Source organism: Pelobates fuscus, chromosome 4 (assembly GCF_036172605.1).
Source record: "Pelobates fuscus isolate aPelFus1 chromosome 4, aPelFus1.pri, whole genome shotgun sequence".
In the NCBI taxonomy this organism is placed as follows: domain Eukaryota; kingdom Metazoa; phylum Chordata; class Amphibia; order Anura; family Pelobatidae; genus Pelobates; species Pelobates fuscus.
Window position 1 is genome coordinate 378,306,362 of NC_086320.1, and position 20,335 is coordinate 378,326,696.

At 46.8% G+C, this 20,335-nt stretch overlaps 1 protein-coding gene across 1 annotated transcript in view; it reads right to left on the reverse strand.

Annotated features, from left to right (window-relative positions):
• The window catches only part of ALS2CL (ALS2 C-terminal like), an 81,098-nt gene that overhangs the window by 18,025 nt on the left and 42,738 nt on the right, over window positions 1–20,335 (reverse strand). Inside the window, exons 13-14 of the mRNA XM_063452825.1 lie at window positions 15,528–15,626; window positions 14,628–14,789 (exon numbers count right to left, since the gene is read on the reverse strand). Of these exons, the coding sequence (XP_063308895.1) occupies window positions 14,628–14,789; window positions 15,528–15,626 (261 nt within the window). The remainder of the gene's footprint in view (window positions 1–14,627; window positions 14,790–15,527; window positions 15,627–20,335) is intronic.

Here is a 20,335-nt window from a genome sequence, read left to right on the forward strand (position 1 = left end):
AGTCTCCTATTCCAGGCTGGTCCCTAATGTTCCAGACTCCTATTCCAGGCTGGTCCCTAATGTTCCAGACTCCTATTCCAGGCTGGTCCCTAATGTTCCAGACTCCTATTCCAGGCTGGTCCCTAATGTTCCAGACTCCTATTCCAGGCTGGTCCCTAATGTTCCAGTCTCCTATTCCAGGCTGGTCCCTCCGTTCCAGACTCCGATTCCAGGCTGGTCCCTAATGTTCCAGACTCCTATTCCAGGCTGGTCCCTAATGTTCCAGACTCCTATTCCAGGCTGGTCCCTAATGTTCCAGTCTCCTATTCCCGTTCCAGACTCCTATTCCAGGCTGGTCCCTAATGTTCCAGTCTCCTATTCCAGGCTGGTTCCTAATGTTCCAGTCTCCTATTCCAGGCTGGTCCCTAATGTTCCAGTCTCCTATTCCAGGCTGGTTCCTAATGTTCCAGTCTCCTATTCCAGGCTGGTTCCTAATGTTCCAGTCTCCTATTCCAGGCTTTTCCCTCCGTTCCAGACTCCTATTCCAGGCTGGTCCCTCCGTTCCAGACTCCTATTCCAGGCTGGTCCCTCCGTTCCAGACTCCTATTCCAGGCTGGTCCCTAATGTTCCAGTCTCCTATTCCAGTCTCCTATTCCAGGCTGGTTCCTAATGTTCCAGTCTCCTATTCCAGGCTGGTTCCTCCGTTCCAGACTCCTATTCCAGGCTGGTTCCTCCGTTCCAGACTCCTATTCCAGGCTGGTCCCTCCGTTCCAGACTCCTATTCCAGGCTGGTCCCTCCGTTCCAGACTCCTATTCCAGGCTGGTCCCTCCGTTCCAGACTCCTATTCCAGGCTGGTCCCTCCGTTCCAGACTCCTATTCCAGGCTGGTCCCTCCGTTCCAGACTCCTATTCCAGGCTGGTCCCTCCGTTCCAGACTCCTATTCCAGGCTGGTCCCTCTGTTCCAGACTCCTATTCCAGGCTGGTCCCTCCGTTCCAGACTCCTATTCCAGGCTGGTCCCTCCGTTCCAGACTCCTATTCCAGGCTGGTCCCTCCGTTCCAGACTCCTATTCCAGGCTGGTCCCTCCGTTCCAGACTCCTATTCCAGGCTGGTCCCTCCGTTCCAGACTCCTATTCCAGGCTGGTCCCTCCGTTCCAGACTCCTATTCCAGGCTGGTCCCTCCGTTCCAGACTCCTATTCCAGGCTGGTCCCTCCGTTCCAGACTCCTATTCCAGGCTGGTCCTTCAGTTCCAGACTCCTATTCCAGGCTGGTCCCTCCGTTCCAGACTCCTATTCCAGGCTGGTCCCTCCGTTCCAGACTCCTATTCCAGGCTGGTCCCTCCGTTCCAGACTCCTATTCCAGGCTGGTCCCTCCGTTCCAGACTCCTATTCCAGGCTGAGCCCTCCGTTCCAGACTCCTATTCCAGGCTGGTCCCTCCGTTCCAGACTCCTATTCCAGGCTGGTCCCTCCGTTCCAGACTCCTATTCCAGGCTGGTCCCTCCGTTCCAGACTCCTATTCCAGGCTGGTCCCTCCGTTCCAGACTCCTATTCCAGGCTGGTCCCTCCGTTCCAGACTCCTATTCCAGGCTGGTCCCTCCGTTCCAGACTCCTATTCCAGGCTGGTCCCTCCGTTCCAGACTCCTATTCCAGGCTGGTCCCTCCGTTCCAGACTCCTATTCCAGGCTGGTCCCTCCGTTCCAGACTCCTATTCCAGGCTGGTCCCTCCGTTCCAGACTCCTATTCCAGGCTGGTCCCTCCGTTCCAGACTCCTATTCCAGGCTGGTCCCTCCGTTCCAGACTCCTATTCCAGGCTGGTCCCTCCGTTCCAGACTCCTATTCCAGGCTGGTCCCTCCGTTCCAGACTCCTATTCCAGGCTGGTCCCTCCGTTCCAGACTCCTATTCCAGGCTGGTCCCTCCGTTCCAGACTCCTATTCCAGGCTGGTCCCTCCGTTCCAGACTCCTATTCCAGGCTGGTCCCTCCGTTCCAGACTCCTATTCCAGGCTGGTCCCTCCGTTCCAGACTCCTATTCCAGGCTGGTCCCTCCGTTCCAGACTCCTATTCCAGGCTGGTCCCTCCGTTCCAGACTCCTATTCCAGGCTGGTCCCTCCGTTCCAGACTCCTATTCCAGGCTGGTCCCTCCGTTCCAGACTCCTATTCCAGGCTGGTCCCTCCGTTCCAGACTCCTATTCCAGGCTGGTCCCTCCGTTCCAGACTCCTATTCCAGGCTGGTCCCTCCGTTCCAGACTCCTATTCCAGGCTGGTCCCTCCGTTCCAGTCTCCTATTCCAGGCTGGTCCCTAATGTTCCAGTCTCCTATTCCAGGCTGGTCCCTAATGTTCCAGTCTCCTATTCCAGGCTGGTCCCTAATGTTCCAGACTCCTATTCCAGGCTGGTCCCTAATGTTCCAGACTCCTATTCCAGGCTGGTCCCTAATGTTCCAGTCTCCTATTCCAGTCTCCTATTCCAGGCTGGTTCCTAATGTTCCAGTCTCCTATTCCAGGCTGGTCCCTCCGTTCCAGACTCCTATTCCAGGCTGGTCCATTCGTTCCAGACTCCTATTCCAGGCTGGTCCCTCCGTTCCAGACTCCTATTCCAGGCTGGTCCCTCCGTTCCAGACTCCTATTCCAGGCTGGTCCCTCCGTTCCAGACTCCTATTCCAGGCTGGTCCCTCCGTTCCAGACTCCTATTCCAGGCTGGTCCCTCCGTTCCAGACTCCTATTCCAGGCTGGTCCCTCCGTTCCAGACTCCTATTCCAGGCTGATCCTGTGATAGAATTTGTCTTGATTCCAAGGCTCAAGCTTATAGGTGTCATGTAATGCTGAGAGCTATACCAAATGTCAGCTTTTCCATTCTTTGTTCTTAATGTTGTCTCAATTCCAGTCTCCTATTCCAGACTGGTCCCTAATGTTCCAGTCTCCTATTCCAGGCTGGTCCCTAATGTTCCAGTCTCCTATTCCAGGCTGGTCCCTAATGTTCCAGTCTCCTATTCCAGGCTGGTCCCTAATGTTCCAGTCTCCTATTCCAGGCTGGTCCCTAATGTTCCAGTCTCCTATTCCAGGCTGGTCCCTAATGTTCCAGTCTCCTATTCCAGGCTGGTCCCTAATGTTCCAGTCTCCTATTCCAGGCTGGTCCCTAATGTTCCAGTCTCCTATTCCAGGCTGGTCCCTAATGTTCCAGTCTCCTATTCCAGGCTGGTCCCTAATGTTCCAGACTCCTATTCCAGGCTGGTCCCTAATGTTCCAGTCTCCTATTCCAGGCTGGTCCCTAATGTTCCAGACTCCTATTCCAGGCTGGTCCCTAATGTTCCAGACTCCTATTCCAGGCTGGTCCCTAATGTTCCAGTCTCCTATTCCAGTCTCCTATTCCAGGCTGGTTCCTAATGTTCCAGTCTCCTATTCCAGGCTGGTCCCTCCGTTCCAGGCTCCTATTCCAGGCTGGTCCCTTCGTTCCAGACTCCTATTCCAGGCTGGTCCCTCCGTTCCAGACTCCTATTCCAGGCTGGTCCCTCCGTTCCAGACTCCTATTCCAGGCTGGTCCCTCCGTTCCAGACTCCTATTCCAGGCTGGTCCCTCCGTTCCAGACTCCTATTCCAGGCTGGTCCCTCCGTTCCAGACTCCTATTCCAGGCTGGTCCCTCCGTTCCAGACTCCTATTCCAGGCTGGTCCCTCCGTTCCAGACTCCTATTCCAGGCTGGTCCCTCCGTTCCAGACTCCTATTCCAGGCTGGTCCCTCCGTTCCAGACTCCTATTCCAGGCTGGTCCCTCCGTTCCAGACTCCTATTCCAGGCTGGTCCCTCCGTTCCAGACTCCTATTCCAGGCTGGTCCCTCCGTTCCAGACTCCTATTCCAGGCTGGTCCCTCCGTTCCAGACTCCTATTCCAGGCTGATCCTGTGATAGAATTTGTCTTGATTCCAAGGCTCAAGCTTATAGGTGTCATGTAATGCTGAGAGCTATACCAAATGTCAGCTTTTCCATTCCTTGTTCTTAATGTTGTCTCAATTCCAGTCTCCTATTCCAGACTGGTCCCTAATGTTCCAGTCTCCTATTCCAGGCTGGTCCCTCCGTTCCAGACTCCTATTCCAGGCTGGTCCATTCGTTCCAGACTCCTATTCCAGGCTGGTCCCTCCGTTCCAGACTCCTATTCCAGGCTGGTCCCTCCGTTCCAGACTCCTATTCCAGGCTGGTCCCTCCGTTCCAGACTCCTATTCCAGGCTGGTCCCTCCGTTCCAGACTCCTATTCCAGGCTGGTCCCTCCGTTCCAGACTCCTATTCCAGGCTGGTCCCTCCGTTCCAGACTCCTATTCCAGGCTGGTCCCTCCGTTCCAGACTCCTATTCCAGGCTGGTCCCTCCGTTCCAGACTCCTATTCCAGGCTGATCCTGTGATAGAATTTGTCTTGATTCCAAGGCTCAAGCTTATAGGTGTCATGTAATGCTGAGAGCTATACCAAATGTCAGCTTTTCCATTCTTTGTTCTTAATGTTGTCTCAATTCCAGTCTCCTATTCCAGACTGGTCCCTAATGTTCCAGTCTCCTATTCCAGGCTGGTCCCTAATGTTCCAGTCTCCTATTCCAGGCTGGTCCCTAATGTTCCAGTCTCCTATTCCAGGCTGGTCCCTAATGTTCCAGTCTCCTATTCCAGGCTGGTCCCTAATGTTCCAGTCTCCTATTCCAGGCTGGTCCCTAATGTTCCAGTCTCCTATTCCAGGCTGGTCCCTAATGTTCCAGTCTCCTATTCCAGGCTGGTCCCTAATGTTCCAGTCTCCTATTCCAGGCTGGTCCCTAATGTTCCAGACTCCTATTCCAGGCTGGTCCCTAATGTTCCAGTCTCCTATTCCAGGCTGGTCCCTAATGTTCCAGACTCCTATTCCAGGCTGGTCCCTAATGTTCCAGACTCCTATTCCAGGCTGGTCCCTAATGTTCCAGTCTCCTATTCCAGTCTCCTATTCCAGGCTGGTTCCTAATGTTCCAGTCTCCTATTCCAGGCTGGTCCCTCCGTTCCAGGCTCCTATTCCAGGCTGGTCCCTTCGTTCCAGACTCCTATTCCAGGCTGGTCCCTCCGTTCCAGACTCCTATTCCAGGCTGGTCCCTCCGTTCCAGACTCCTATTCCAGGCTGGTCCCTCCGTTCCAGACTCCTATTCCAGGCTGGTCCCTCCGTTCCAGACTCCTATTCCAGGCTGGTCCCTCCGTTCCAGACTCCTATTCCAGGCTGGTCCCTCCGTTCCAGACTCCTATTCCAGGCTGGTCCCTCCGTTCCAGACTCCTATTCCAGGCTGGTCCCTCCGTTCCAGACTCCTATTCCAGGCTGATCCTGTGATAGAATTTGTCTTGATTCCAAGGCTCAAGCTTATAGGTGTCATGTAATGCTGAGAGCTATACCAAATGTCAGCTTTTCCATTCCTTGTTCTTAATGTTGTCTCAATTCCAGTCTCCTATTCCAGACTGGTCCCTAATGTTCCAGTCTCCTATTCCAGGCTGGTCCCTAATGTTCCAGTCTCCTATTCCAGGCTGGTCCCTAATGTTCCAGTCTCCTATTCCAGGCTGGTCCCTAATGTTCCAGTCTCCTATTCCAGGCTGGTCCCTAATGTTCCAGTCTCCTATTCCAGGCTGGTCCCTAATGTTCCAGTCTCCTATTCCAGGCTGGTCCCTAATGTTCCAGTCTCCTATTCCAGGCTGGTCCCTAATGTTCCAGTCTCCTATTCCAGGCTGGTCCCTAATGTTCCAGTCTCCTATTCCAGGCTGGTCCCTAATGTTCCAGTCTCCTATTCCAGGCTGGTCCCTAATGTTCCAGACTCCTATTCCAGGCTGGTCCCTAATGTTCCAGTCTCCTATTCCAGGCTGGTCCCTAATGTTCCAGACTCCTATTCCAGGCTGATTCCTCCGTTCCAGACTCCTATTCCAGGCTGATCCCTCCGTTCCAGACTCCTATTCCAGGCTGATCCCTCCGTTCCAGACTCCTATTCGAGGCTGGTCCCTCCGTTCCAGACTCCTATTCCAGGCTGATCCTGTGATAGAATTTATCTTGATTCCAAGGCTCAAGCTTATAGGTGTCATCTAATGATATCCTGTATTAAAATTGGCTAACTTGGACTCAGGAAATGCTTGATGCTTAAACAACACTTAAGACCGTATATGTCTAAGTCCCGGGAGTAGAGAGCCCCCACCTAACATGTCTCTACTCTAATCTTTTTGTTCTCTCTTACCTTGAAACTTATTTGTTATGTATACATGACGCTCATCCCTATGTCTTATCTGTATTCCCTTGCTATTTTTGTTCTCAGAGTATTTGCACGTAAGCACTTACTTTTTAATGTATAAAACCCAGCTGATGAATCAAATGTCAGAGGCTTATTTTGAATACCAACAGGTGTCTGGTGTCTAATTCTCGCTTCTCCAAGTGCACTTGTAACAACAATTTGGGCTTCCTCTGAATATAACAAAGATCAACATTGTGATCCACAACAATTTGGTGCTGTGACCCCGGGATCTGACGGTCGAGAGACCCGGACACTAGCGTACAGGTGGACGTCCCTCTGACAGTGAAATCAGCTGTACAGCAAGGTAAGAAAAACATTTTTTCTACCTTTATCAATTTCGCTCTCAGATCCACGTCCTACTGGTCTGTCTGGGTAAAGAACGACTTAAAAACGTCTGATCTAAAGAACTTGTTTTCTGTGGTATTATGGTTATATTCAGGTGGAGGTTGTGTTATGTCTTGTGAAAGGAATCCTGAGATAGTGGAATATAACTGTGGGTTGTAAGTTATTTTTATGGTTTGCCTTGTCATTTGTTTTATAATTTGAGTTAGAATCCTCCAAGGGCAGATCTCCTGATCTGTGTTTAGAAGAAAAAACTGTGAAATTTCCACTGCATTGGTCATAAGTGTTTTATACACCGTTTTTGTACAGTTTGTCTTGTGTAAGGAAGTAATTAACTCTTACAAGTTTTAAGATGGGTAGCTCTGAAAGCACCCAAGGGGGATTTACGGCTTTGACTATTGTCAAGCATCACAAAGGACAAGGAGCAATTAAGAATGTTAAGAGGTTACTTAAGAAAGCTGGCATGCCCTCAGAGGGCACTCTAGATCCACATATATGGAGTGAATTTATGGCAAATTACAGAGGTTGGTTAGAAGATAATGACTTCGTAGAAGTCGCACAAAAATGGCATGATACTGCTGTTGAATTAACTAAATGTGGTTGTAGAGAAACCACCAGGAAAGGTGTACCATATTATCAATGTTTTGGACCTCTAGGGTCCCAGAGTAGGCAAGATCCTGGGAATAATCTTGTAAACCCACCCCTTTACCAGGATACTGCAGGGACTCCTTTGGTCCCTAAAGGCCAGGCGATTTCCCTTTTACGGAGATCAAAACCTCTCATATACCTAATATTACGCAGTGGGACTTCATATGGTGTCCCAGTAAGACCTATGGGTTCATTAGAGCAGGAAGGTAGTCCAGACTTAAAGGAACTCCTGGTTGCCCCCATAGACACCCCAGTGGGGCCATTAGCTCCACAATTTTCTACTCCCATGATACCCAAAGTTGAGAGTGTATACCATGAGAACAGACAGCCGAGCTCAGGTATCCAATACTGGGAAGAATATAAGCCCTGGACACCCAGTGAACAACTGGCAATAATACAGCAGCTGGCAGATGTTGAAAAGGCCCCCTTAGCTCTAGTCCAGTCTCTATCCACAATTCAAGCTACTTACCAGTGTACTTGGATGGATTTAAAACAGATTGTGGCACTAAAAGCTGGCCCCATTTGGGCTAGAATAATTGCTAAATATACAGATGCCCATGAAGATAACCTCAGAAAAATCAACTTGCAAACAGATGAATGGTTTAGAACCAAGTCTGCATCTGGATCATGCTATGTCACTGCAATGAGAGAATGGGCTAAGTTAAAGACAGAGGAATTAGCCCATAAATTAGGAGATATACTACAAGGGAAAGATGAATCTGTAGAAACATTCTTCATCAGACTACAGATGGCTTGGGAGGCATTGGGTTACACAGATATTGAAACCACTTCGACCAGACTGCTCATTAACTGCTTCATGGATGGTATCCACATACCCATAAGGACTGGTCTCCAAAATGCTAGACCTGAGTGGAGAAGTTTAACCTATGGTGATCTGGTGAAGGTGGCTAGGGGAGTGGAAGCTAATCTAAATACTAGAAAGAGGAGCACACCTCTAATGGCTGTAACTGTCCCTAGAGCTGGTGGAGACAGAAGGCAGGTAGACTGCTGGAATTGTGGCAGGAAAGGACACATTAAACGTAACTGCAAGTGTCCTCCTAAAAATAGAAAACCCCAGGATTCTAATGATAACTCCCATGACAGCCCTCATACCCCTGTTAATCTACTAGGCAGTGACATACTGTCTGCTCTTAGTGCAAATATCCAGTATAGCTCCACTGGAAAAGTAACATTGTCTGTGCCTTTGGAGGGCAAACAAATGATATCTCTTTCAAATGTTCTGGCAACTCTCACTATGCCCAGCCATGTGCCAGAACCTACCATTGACTTGTCCTCAGTCCCTGATTCCTTATGGGCTACAGGGAAGACAGATTCAGGCAGACTCTCTGTGCCCCCAGTCAAGGTGAATCTCCTGCCCGGAGCCAAAGCACCCTATCAAAAACAATACCCCCTAAGCCCAGCACAGGAAGATGCCATTTTGCAATCTGTGCAAGAGTTTCTGCAGGCAGGGGTAGTTGTCCAGACCACCTCCCCTTGTAACACATAATTGTACCCAATTTAAGAAAAAGCAAGAGAAAGGCAAACCTGTGGTATACCGTATGGTACATGATCTGAGGGCAATTAATGCTGTAACTGAACTGATTGCCCCTAATGTTCCCAACCCACACACCTTGTTGGCACACATACCACCTTCCTCTAAGGTATTTATGGTTATTGACTTGGCAAATGCATTTTTCAGTGTCCCCCTGGATCCCGACAGTCAGTTTTTATTTGCATTTACACAAATAAGGCCAAATAATGTAATTTTATTGCAGTATATCAATGACCTACTCCTATGTTGCAATAATATGGAATCTTGTATTGTAAACACTCTTTCCTTGCTAAAATTCTTAGCAGAAGCAGGCTGTAAAGCGACAAAAACAAAACTGCAAGCTTGTGTAGAGAAAGTTATTTTCCTAGGACATTGCATTTCCCAGGGCATAAAACATCTCACGGAAAGTAGAAAGACTGCAGTTCAAAATATTAACCCCCCCCCCTGCAGCTTAGCCCAGCTTCATACATTTCTCGGTTTGATATATTTTTTTTTTTTTTTCATTGTTAATTTTTTATTTCTTACATACACAGAAAAAACAACATAAGTTATAAACAATAATAAAACACAATAACATAAAATTTAAATAAAATAAAAATACATAAATAAAATAAATTCAATTTTGCTTTTCTTTGCTATTGCCTTAATTTCACTTATGATCCTTATATTCAACTTATACAAGTGTGCAAAGTAAAAATAATTGACATTGACAACTAGTTCTTACTCACAAGCGGAATGCCCAGCATATTCGTCCTGTTTTTACAGTTTTAACAATTTTTTACTTAAATCTTTCAGCTTTGCAGTCATACCCTATCAATTATTCTTTAATATGCAATAATGTACACGCTTTAACCTCATATCTGTTTTAGGCTATTCCTCCTATAATCTCTATTTATACCTTACACCTATATGCTAACCAATCTTGCCATGCTTTTTCATGGCCACCTTCTCTTCCTTCTATTTTATTTACTATTCTCTCATATTGATACGTCTTGTCTACTCTTTCCTGCACTTCCAAGATATTTGGTGGGATTGTTTTTTTCCAATTTTGAGCAATGCTTATTTTTGCAGCGATTAATATATGAATAATAACTACATTATTTTTTATTCGACTCCACTCTTGGTATATATGTAAAAGATAGAACTCAGGGAAATTTGGTATCACTGTATCCATTAAAATTTGAATTACTAATTTAACATCGTTCCAAAACTGTACAAGACGAGAGCATTTCCAAAAAATATGTAATAAAGTTCCCTTCTCCCTTTGACACCTCCAGCACCTGTCAGAGGCAGCTTCATACATTCGAGACACTTTTGCGGGAACCAAGTACCAACGCATTAATATTTTGCTATAAGCTTCCCAATATGTAAGGCTGTGAGATATTTGTTTAGTAATTTTTATAGTTTGATACCAATGGGATAGATCAATCCCATCGGTTTGATATCTTACTGCTGTCCTTGGCTGCGTTCTGTAGATATCTACATGCAACCACTGTATGATTGTCTTGCCAACGAAAACAAACCATTTAAATTAACCCATGCGGCAGAAAATGCCTTCTATACCCTTAAGATACTGGTAACGTCAGCTCCAGCACTGGGTCTCCCAGATTACAGAAATAATTTTAACCTGTTCTGTACTGAGCAATCAGGTTATGCTACATCTGTCCTTACACAGGACCATGGTGGTAAACAAAGACCAATAGCTTACTACTCCACCAGATTGGACCCTGTTGCCAGGGGTGCCCCCTCATGTGTTAGGGCAGTGGCAGCTGTTACTGCCCTCCTGGACAAAGCCACTGATATTGTTTTAGATAATCCAGTGACCATATACACACCGCATGATATCAACAGCATACTGTCACAAGTTCAACCAAAACACATACATACTGCAAGGCATCTCAGAATGCAATGTGCCTTGCTTATGCCACCTAATGTTAAATTGAAAAGGTGCATGGTGTTAAATCCATCTGCATGAGTTAGCTGATGCCCAGGTACCCCATGATTGTGCAGCACTAATGCATATAATTGATTCTCCGTTATCTAATGCAGATTTTGAGTTTATTGTAGATGGTTCCAGATATGCTGATGAGAAGGGTAATTTTCACACTGGATATGCTGTAGTCTCTGCACATGAGGTAATAAAAGCTGAACCACTCGCTCCTCACTGCTCTGCACAGGAGGCTGAGCTGAAGGCACTCGCTGAAGCGTGTAAAATGGCTTCTGGTAAGACTGCTAATATTTATACAGACTCTCGCTATGCTTTCGGTATAGCCCATGATTTTGGCCCTATAGGGCGGGCTCGTGATTTTCTCACCTCAGCAGGAACTCCAATCAAGAATTCTGAAGCCGTGAGTGCACTTATGGACGCTATCCTGTTACCCACTCAAGTAGGCATCAAGGTGGCAGCTCACGTGAAGATCACAGATGAAATCTCAAGAGGAAACCACAAAGCAGACGAAGCTGCCAAGCAAGCAGCAATTCAAGTTCATCCCTCTACAGGTAATACCTTCCTACAAGTTGTTCTTACAGATGACGCCGTTGACTACAATGTACTGTTGAGCTTACAAAGACAGGCAAGCATGGAAGAACATGACCTCTGGTGGAAACAAGATGCAGAACCTGATGATGACAGACTGTGGAGGAAAGGTAAAAGACTGTGTTTGCCACGAGTGTTGTACCCCATGATGGCCCAGATGGCCCAGATGGCCCATGGACCTACACATCTATCCAAGATGCACAGTAAACACCCATTGGGTAGCACCCGGATTTACTGTTGTAGCAGCTAAACACACCCAAGCTTGCATGATTTGTGCTAGAAACAATCTGGGACAGGCTGTCAAAACACAGAGTAAGCACACACCAAGGCCACTTTACCCGTTTCAAAGACTGCAGATAGACTATAGTCAACTACCTAAGGTAGGAGTGTATGAATATGTGTTGGTGTGCATGGATCTCTTTTCAGGTTGGCCTGAGGCCTACCCAGTGTCGAAAGCCACAATGAAGGTCACAGAAAGTAAGCTTCTGAAGGAACTGGTATGTAGATATGGAGTACCTGAAGTGATTGAAAGTGACAGAGGTAACCATTTCACTGGGGAAATAATGCAAGAAATTATGAAAGCCTTAGGGATCAGTCAGGCCTTCCACACCCCCTATCACCCCCAGAGTAGTGGGAAAGTAGAAAGGGCAAATGGCACCTTAAAGAACAAGATTGCAAAAGCCATGCAAGACACAGGGAAGCCCTGGACTGAATGCCTTCCCCTAGCACTCTTTTCTATGAGATTCACCCCCAATTCCAGACATGGCCTATCTATCCCCTTTTGAGATCCTGTTTGGAAGTGCCCCAAAGACAGGCCTCTATTTTCCCCAAACCCTCCAGATGCAGCATGGTAGTATGACTGCCTATGTTCAGGCCCTACACCAAAGATTAGGCAGGGTGCATAAACAAGTCTTTGATTCTATTCCAGATCCAGACTCTGACTCTGCAACTCACAAACTGCAGCCTGGTGATTGGGTGGTGATAAAGAGGCATGTGAGGAAAGGACTTGAACCACGCTTTGACGGTCCATTCCAAGTGCTCCTGACTACGGCTACCTCGGTAAAACTAGAAGGAAAAGCCACGTGGATACACGCCAGTCACTGTAAACAAGTCGCTCCGACTGATCCACCAACATGAAGCTGTTCTTATCCTTTACCATTTTATGCTCTGTTCAGATATGCTACTCTGACTTGAGACCAGAAAATAATAATAATAATAATAATAATAACAACTTTCTCCTGTGGAAATATTACTTATGCTTATGTCCCAGGTAACATTACAGGAGGTCCCTGTGCAATTTCTCGACTAACCATGACCATGTTTTCCAAATCTGACCTGATCACTAAAACCACCCAGCTACACAAACTGCTGAGAGACAGGAGAGATGTTAAAAACACCCTTACTTCTGATTGTAACTCTGAAATCACTCTCTTATCCAAAGCTGAATACTCTGCCCTAGCGTACACCTTGGTAGGAGTCCCAGGCTTAGCACTGTATAATACCCGAGTAGTGAATGCTATAGCCTGTTCCCTTGCAAAAGGTTTAAATGCCACTTCACAGGCCCTAGAAGAGCTACTTATGGACAACCAGGCAAATAAGAAGGCAATCTTAGAATAGAGCAGCCATTGACTACTTACTAATGAAACATGACTTAGGATGTGAAGCTATTGAAGGTATGTGCTGTTTTAACCTATCCGACCACGGCACTATGATCCATAAACATATAAAAGATTTACATGACTTAGTACAGGATATCAAACAAGATAACGGCTTCTTTGGGGATTGGGATTGGACATTTGGGCTAGGAACATGGTTGACTTTACTAATTAAGAACATTTTGTACTTTTTGCTATTAGCTGTATTTGTCATTATGGCTATTTTTCTAACCTTTAGATTTTTTTCATGTCTACTAACCTCTCTATGTAAAAGCAAACCTACTGTTGGTCGTACCTTAACTTACATTCCAGCTCCGACCTCGGAAAGGTTTTATGATGTTACCTCGCCTAACAAATGAAAGAACTCTCCTCCGCTGATTCTGGTGGTCTCTCAGTCCAAGGGAACCGTGGTGAAGCAATAAATGAAAGTCCCACAGGCTTTGGCTAGCAGGCCTGGAAATACCTTGGACATTTGGGTGACCCTTGGATCAAAAGAGGGGATTGTGATAGAATTTATCTCGATTCCAAGGCTCAAGCTTATAGGTGTCATATAATGATATCCTGTATTAAAATTGGCTAACTTGGAATCAGGATTGATTGCTTGATGCTTGAACAACACTTAAGACCATATATGTCTAAGTCCCGGGAGCAGAGAGCCCCCACCCAAGATGTCTCTACTCTAATCTTGTTGTTCTCTCTTACCCAGAAACTTATTTGTTATGTATACATGGCGCTCATTCCTATGTCTTATCCTATGTCCTATTCCTATGTCTTATCTGTATTCCCTTGCTATTTTTGTTCTCAGAGTATTTGCACGTAAGCACTTACTTTTTAATGTATAAAACCCAGCTGATGAATAAAACGTCAGAGGCTTATTTTGAATACCAACAGGTGTCTGGTGTCTAATTCTTGCTTCTCCAAGTGCACTTGTAACAACAATTTGGGCTTCCTCTGAATATAACAAAGATCAACATTCTGATCCACAACAGTCCCTCAGTTCCAGACTCCTATTCCAGGCTGGTCCCTAATGTTCCAGTCTCCTATTCCAGGCTGGTCCCTCCGTTCCAGACTCCTATTCCAGGCTGGTCCCTCCGTTCCAGACTCCTATTCCAGGCTGGTCCCTCCGTTCCAGACTCCTATTCCAGGCTGGTCCCTCCATTCCAGACTCATATTCCAGGCTGGTCCCTCCGTTCCAGACTCCTATTCCAGGCTGGTCCCTCCGTTCCAGACTCCTATTCCAGGCTGGTCCCTCCGTTCCAGACTCCTATTGTAGGCTGGTCCCTCCGTTCCAGACTCCTATTGCAGGCTGGTCCCTCCGTTCCAGACTCCTATTGCAGGCTGGTCCCTCCGTTTCAGACTCCTATTGCAGGCTGGTCCCTCCGTTCCAGTCTCTTATCTATACCTCGACCTGTTTCTGACCTTCCTTTCTTTCTCTGTGGTCCATTCCAGCTAATTTCTGTTTCTACCCAATGTTTCTCAGATGTTCTCTTCATCCTTTCGCATTTAATTGGATTTTGCTATTGACTCGAGCCCTGTGGCTGCAGCCATTGGTAGGAAAGCAATGCACATAGCTCTGACATCAATCAGTTTCAATAGTTACTTTCCCTTCAATACGAAAATCCCATTGTTTTAATTATTTTTTATTTTTTTTACTTACTTCTGCGTGCTCTCACAGACTCCGTATCCTGACATCTTGTCTTTATGCCAATTGCCGGTGTATTTAAATGGGTTTGTGGTTGATGCCAGATTTTCCAGAATCCCATAGCCATGGCGCATGTTGTCTTTGAAATACCCTTTGTACACGGACTCATCAGCATACCTGGAAAGAATGATTCAACGTTAACCGAAATATTCAACACTATTTGTTTGTATATGATTATAGAACATTAAAAAAAAAAAAAAAAGCTCCATTAAAAAACAAAAACAAACAAGAAGCAATCCACATTCACAATATGGTAAATTCCAAGAAGGACAGCTTTTAATTTAATATCTTAATATCACCAGTAAATGGCTGACAAATGTAAAAGAGAAACACAGTCAGTCAAACAAAAAGACACAGAGAGCCCGAAAGAGAGACGACAGAGACAGACCAACAGAGACAGACAGAAACCGACAGACAGAAACCGACAGACAGAAACCGACAGACAGAAACCGACAGACAGAAACCGACAGACAGAAACCGACAGACAGAAACCGACAGACAGAAACCGACAGACAGAAACCGACAGACAGAAACCGACAGACAGAAACCGACAGACAGAAACCGACAGACAGAAACCGACAGACAGAAACCGACAGACAGAAACCGACAGACAGAAACCGACAAAAAGAGTTAGAAGCAGCAAGGTGGAAATAGATAGAAATCAACAAAGGGAGAGTTATGTATACAGTGTATATTTTCACTTTGAATGTCTGTCATTTCACACTTTAGGTCATTATTTACTAAATATTGCAAATTCGGCAAAATACAAGATTTTAAATCCAAATTCAAGACACAGCCCTTGAATAAAAGGAGGTCTCTTTAACTTGGTTATGTGGCGGAATAGAAGCTACTTACTCACAGATTCCATAGCCTTGCATGACTCCGTTCTGCCAGTGGCATTTGTAGCAGTCATATCTGTCCGGCAAAGAGCTGGGAATCAAGCAAACTCCAAACCTATGGCCAAAGAGCAGTGTCAGTCACAGAGTGCACCCTTATGGACACATTAAATCAACACTCCAAAAAAATGGTAATCATTTAATACATATAACAGAGGATTTGCAGGTAATTTATGCTGGATGTTTTATTTGGGGATATATAAAATCTTGGCTTGCACTAGCTGCAGATCTACCTACAGCTACTGCAAGCCCTCCCCTTCTAACCCCGCCCAGACTTTCTGTGGCTGTCCAATCACAGACTTCCCAGTGTAACCTAATGAGAAGTCTTTGCAAGGCAGGTGCTCTGGGCAGTTGCTGCCTCTTGAGTTTGGTTTCACTCAGCTAAACGAACCAGGAATTAACAGGACCGGTTGTCTGATTGAAAATTTCGGGGGGAAGGGGGGGAGTTAACAAAGTTAATTTATAAAAGTACTATATTGTATTGAAACTGGCATTTTATAAACTGAAAAACAAAGGCACACTTTCACTCAGTAAGTTGAAGTTTTTTATGTGTTTGGAGTGTTTCTTTAACAGAGCTGATACAGAATGAACTATGCCTTGTCTCTAGAACAGAAACTAAAGTGTCCTTCAAACATACATTCTATTGGCAGATATCAAACATTTAGTCGTAACATGTATTTCATTTTATTTTTATTTTTTTGCAATAAATATTTATTAAGAATTTTGTTCTTTTGTTTTTTACATATAACATGTACAAAAAAATCATCATAAGTACCTCAACAATACGTATATTATACACATTACATTAACAATAAATCTGATATTATAGTTTATCCAATAGGAGTAATATTATTTAAATTTTAAAAAGTAAGCAGAGATACAGAAATAAAAAAAATAAAAAAAAATAATCAAAAATTATAAAAACAGAACAAAGTACACCCAACACCCCGTCAGAGCAGGAGAGAGTAAATAGCTATATTATGTCAAAATACTATCTAAAAATGAAAGAATAACGTCCAGCGCAATACCTTAACTTAAATGTCAGAAAAATACCCTTGCCCTAATACCTATATACCGTTAAATATATCTGTATATATAACCAAGGGATGATGTATTTATATAATCAGCTCTGATAAACACCTCATTCCTGAGAACAGATTATCTTAACTTTAAGAGAGCTTTATTAATAGTTAGGAAAACAATTCTTCCTTTTTCTTGGAGGAATGACCTGTATTGTTTATTAGGCCTTTTTCCATTGATACCTGAAACCTAATTTGTTTAATTAGAAGAGTTTTTAGAAAAGGGATAGATGATCTCCAGTTCCTCGCAATTAAAATTTTAACGGCCATAAAACAGTGAGTAGCAATTGTAACATCCTTTGATTTAAGGTTCCAATTCAAATGCAAAAGGGCCGCAGCCGGATTTTGGTCTATGGATGTATAAGCAGGGGCGGGCTGGGCCGGGGGGCCGGGAGGCAATTGCCCCCCAGGCTGCCCGAAATTATTTTAGGACCGGCCGCGGCGGGCCGGCCCTTTAAATGCTGCAGCCGCCGAGCGCTCTGTAAAGAGCGCTCAGACGGCTGCAGCTGCTTCTCCCTTCCCTCCCCTCCCCTGTAGGTGGCCGAGCTGGTCTCCGGTCCGCGGTCCCGGCCGGAGTGATGGGAAGGTGCACACTGAGTGTGCACTTCCTGTCAGTCCGGCCGGGTACAGGAAACAGAAACTCCTGTTCCGCGAGGAACAGGAGTTTCTGTTTCCTGTACCCGGCCGGACTGACAGGAAGGTGCACACTGAGCACCTTCCTATCACTCCGGCCGGGACCGCGGACTGGAGTGCAGCTCGGCCACCTACAGGGGAGTGGGTAAGAAGAAGGGGGGGGGGAGAGTAAGAAGAGGGGAAGGGGGGGGGGAGAGTAAGAAGAGGGGAAGGGGGGGAGAGTAAAAAGAGGGGAGGGGGGGAGAGTAAAAAGAGGGGAAGGGGGGGAGAGTAAAAAGAGGGGAAGGGGGGGAGAGAGTAAAAAGAGGGGAAGGGGGAGAGTAAAAAGAGGGGAAGGGGGGAGAGTAAAAAGAGGGGAGGGGGGAGTAAGAAGAGGGGAGGGGGGGAGAGTAAGAAGAGGGGAGGGGGAGTAAGAAGAGGGGAGGGGGAGTAAGAAGAGGGGAGGGGGAGTAAGAAGAGGGGAGGGGGGGAGAGTAAGAAGAGGGGAGGGGGAGAGTAAGAAGAGGGGAGGGGGGAGAGTAAGAAGAGGGGAGGGGGGGAGAGTAAGAAGAGGGGAGGGGGGGAGAGTAAGAAGAGGGGAGGGGGAGAGTAAGAAGAGGGGAGGGGGGAGAGTAAGAAGAGGGGAGGGGGGGAGAGTAAGAAGAGGGGAGGGGGGAGAGTAAGAAGAGGGGAGGGGGGAGAGTAAGAAGAGGGGAGGGGGGAGAGTAAGAAGAGGGGAGGGGGGAGAGTAAGAAGAGGGGAGGGGGGAGAGTAAGAAGAGGGGAGGGGGGAGAGTAAGAAGAGGGGAGGGGGAGAGTAAGAAGAGGGGAGGGGGAGAGTAAGAAGAGGGGAGGGGGGAGAGTAAGAAGAGGGGGGGAGTAAGAAGAGGGGAGGGGGGAGTAAGAAGAAGGGGGAGTAATAAGAAGAAGGGGGTAAGAAGAACAAGGGGGGGAGTAAGAAGAACACAGGGAGGAGGGGGGGTAAGAAGAACACAGGGGGGGTGAGAACACACAGAGGGAGGAGTGAGAAGAACACAGGGAGGGTGGAGGGGGGATGAGAAGAGCACAGGGAGGGTGGGTGAGTGTGAGAAGAGACCGCTAGGGGAGGGTTGGGGAGAGGAGAGACCACTAAGGGGCAGGGGAGAGCTCTAAGGGACAGAAGGGACAGCTCTATAGGACAGGGGGCAAGACAGGGAGCTCTTTAACACTACGCGCACACACACACACACACACACACACAATGCATCCCTATACATACACAGAAACACACAATGCACCCCTATACATACACAGAAACACACAATGCATCCCTATACATACACAGAGAAACACACAATGCATCCATTACACACATACACAATGCAACCCTTACAAACAAAGACAATGCATCATTTGCACACATACACAGAAACATACAATGCAAACCCTTACACACACATGCAAACACACACACTGTTTTTCTTACATACACACAGAAACACAATGCATCTCTTACACTCAATGCACACACATACAGACACACACCTTGCATCCCTTATGCATACAAACACAGATTCACACAATGCATCCCTCACACACAACCAGAAACACATAATACATCCCTTATACACAAATACACACTGCTTCCACTACACACAAACACACTGCATCACCTGCACAAACTGGTATCCCTATACACTACATACCATAAGCACACATATTAGATAACACATAACACATCCCCTACACACTCCACTCCCTGTGAGCGAGCTCATGGGTGGGTGGAACATATAAGTGGACTTATGAGTGGGCCTTATGGGCATACTCACCGTCAGGCACTGGGGCCCAGACCTTGAGCTGTGTAAGAGGCCCCCAAAAAATGGAGCTGCTTCCAATTCTCCCAGAACGTTGAATTTTGTGACCACAGTTGCAAACAGCCTCCTGAGGTCCTGTTCTACACCAGACCAGTGGAGCCAAACTGCAGCCAATCATCATCCTCATCTAATTGTAAGTAGGCAATCTAGTATATTATTTGTGACACTAATCTATAATTTACCTCACATTAAAGGGACACTATAGCTTAATAAAGTGGTTCTGGTGTCTATAGCTGGTCCCTGCAGGCTTTTTAATGTAAACACACACTGTGTGCAGCACTGGCGTTAGTTCATATGGCAGATCATATAGGTGGGGCATTGTGATGTCACATGGGGGGGGGGGGCGGCAAATTTATATTTTGTCTAGGGCAGCAAAAATCCTTGCACCGGCTCTGATGACCCACAGGAGGGGAGTGCACTGATTGCACTGCACTCTCCTCCTGCCCAGACCTGTCTTGACCGCAGTGCAAGTGTAGCGGTACTTACCTTATCCGGGGGCCGGACGCGGTCCTCTCTTCAAGCCGCGCGCGGTCCTGCGGCTGCACGAGCCGCGCGCGGCTCGTCCGACTGTTCAGACAGGAAGGCGGGCAGTGACCGCGAGAAGCGGTCACGTGTCCCGCCTGCAGCTAAGAGCGCGCCGCGAATCTCGGGCGCGCTCTTAAAGAGACAGTGGGAGCCTAAATTGCAAAAAGGCTCCCATTGGCTCCTGTCATGCCAATCACCCCATACACTTACCTGTTGGGGGAGTGGAAGTGACAGGAGCCAATCACATTAGTTTGAAGGCTACTTATACTTACCCTTTTCCCTTAGTTCCTTGCCCTATCGTGGTTTCTGCTACAGTTCCCTTTAGTGCTTGTTGTGTTCAGTTGTGTTTCTCCGTATTTGACCTTGGCTTTGTATTCTGACTTCGTTTTCGCTTTATCCTATTCTGTACTGTTTGCCGGCTTGCTGATTCCTGTGTACCAGTCCCCGGCTAGTTTTCGTTTACGCTGTCTCTTTGTGCCCTTGACCTCGGATCGTTCCTGACTCTGTCTTATCCTATTACGTCGAGTCCGGCCACTCTGAGGTCCGGTAGACGCATCTCTCCTCTGTACTGTCTTCTGTTAGGCTGGATCCTGCGTGTAGGGGTATATACTCGTTACAGCAAGTGCCCTCTGCCCCTAATTTACAGTGGCTCACACTCACAACAAGCAGTGCCTGGAGCCCTTTGCAGAGATGGAAACA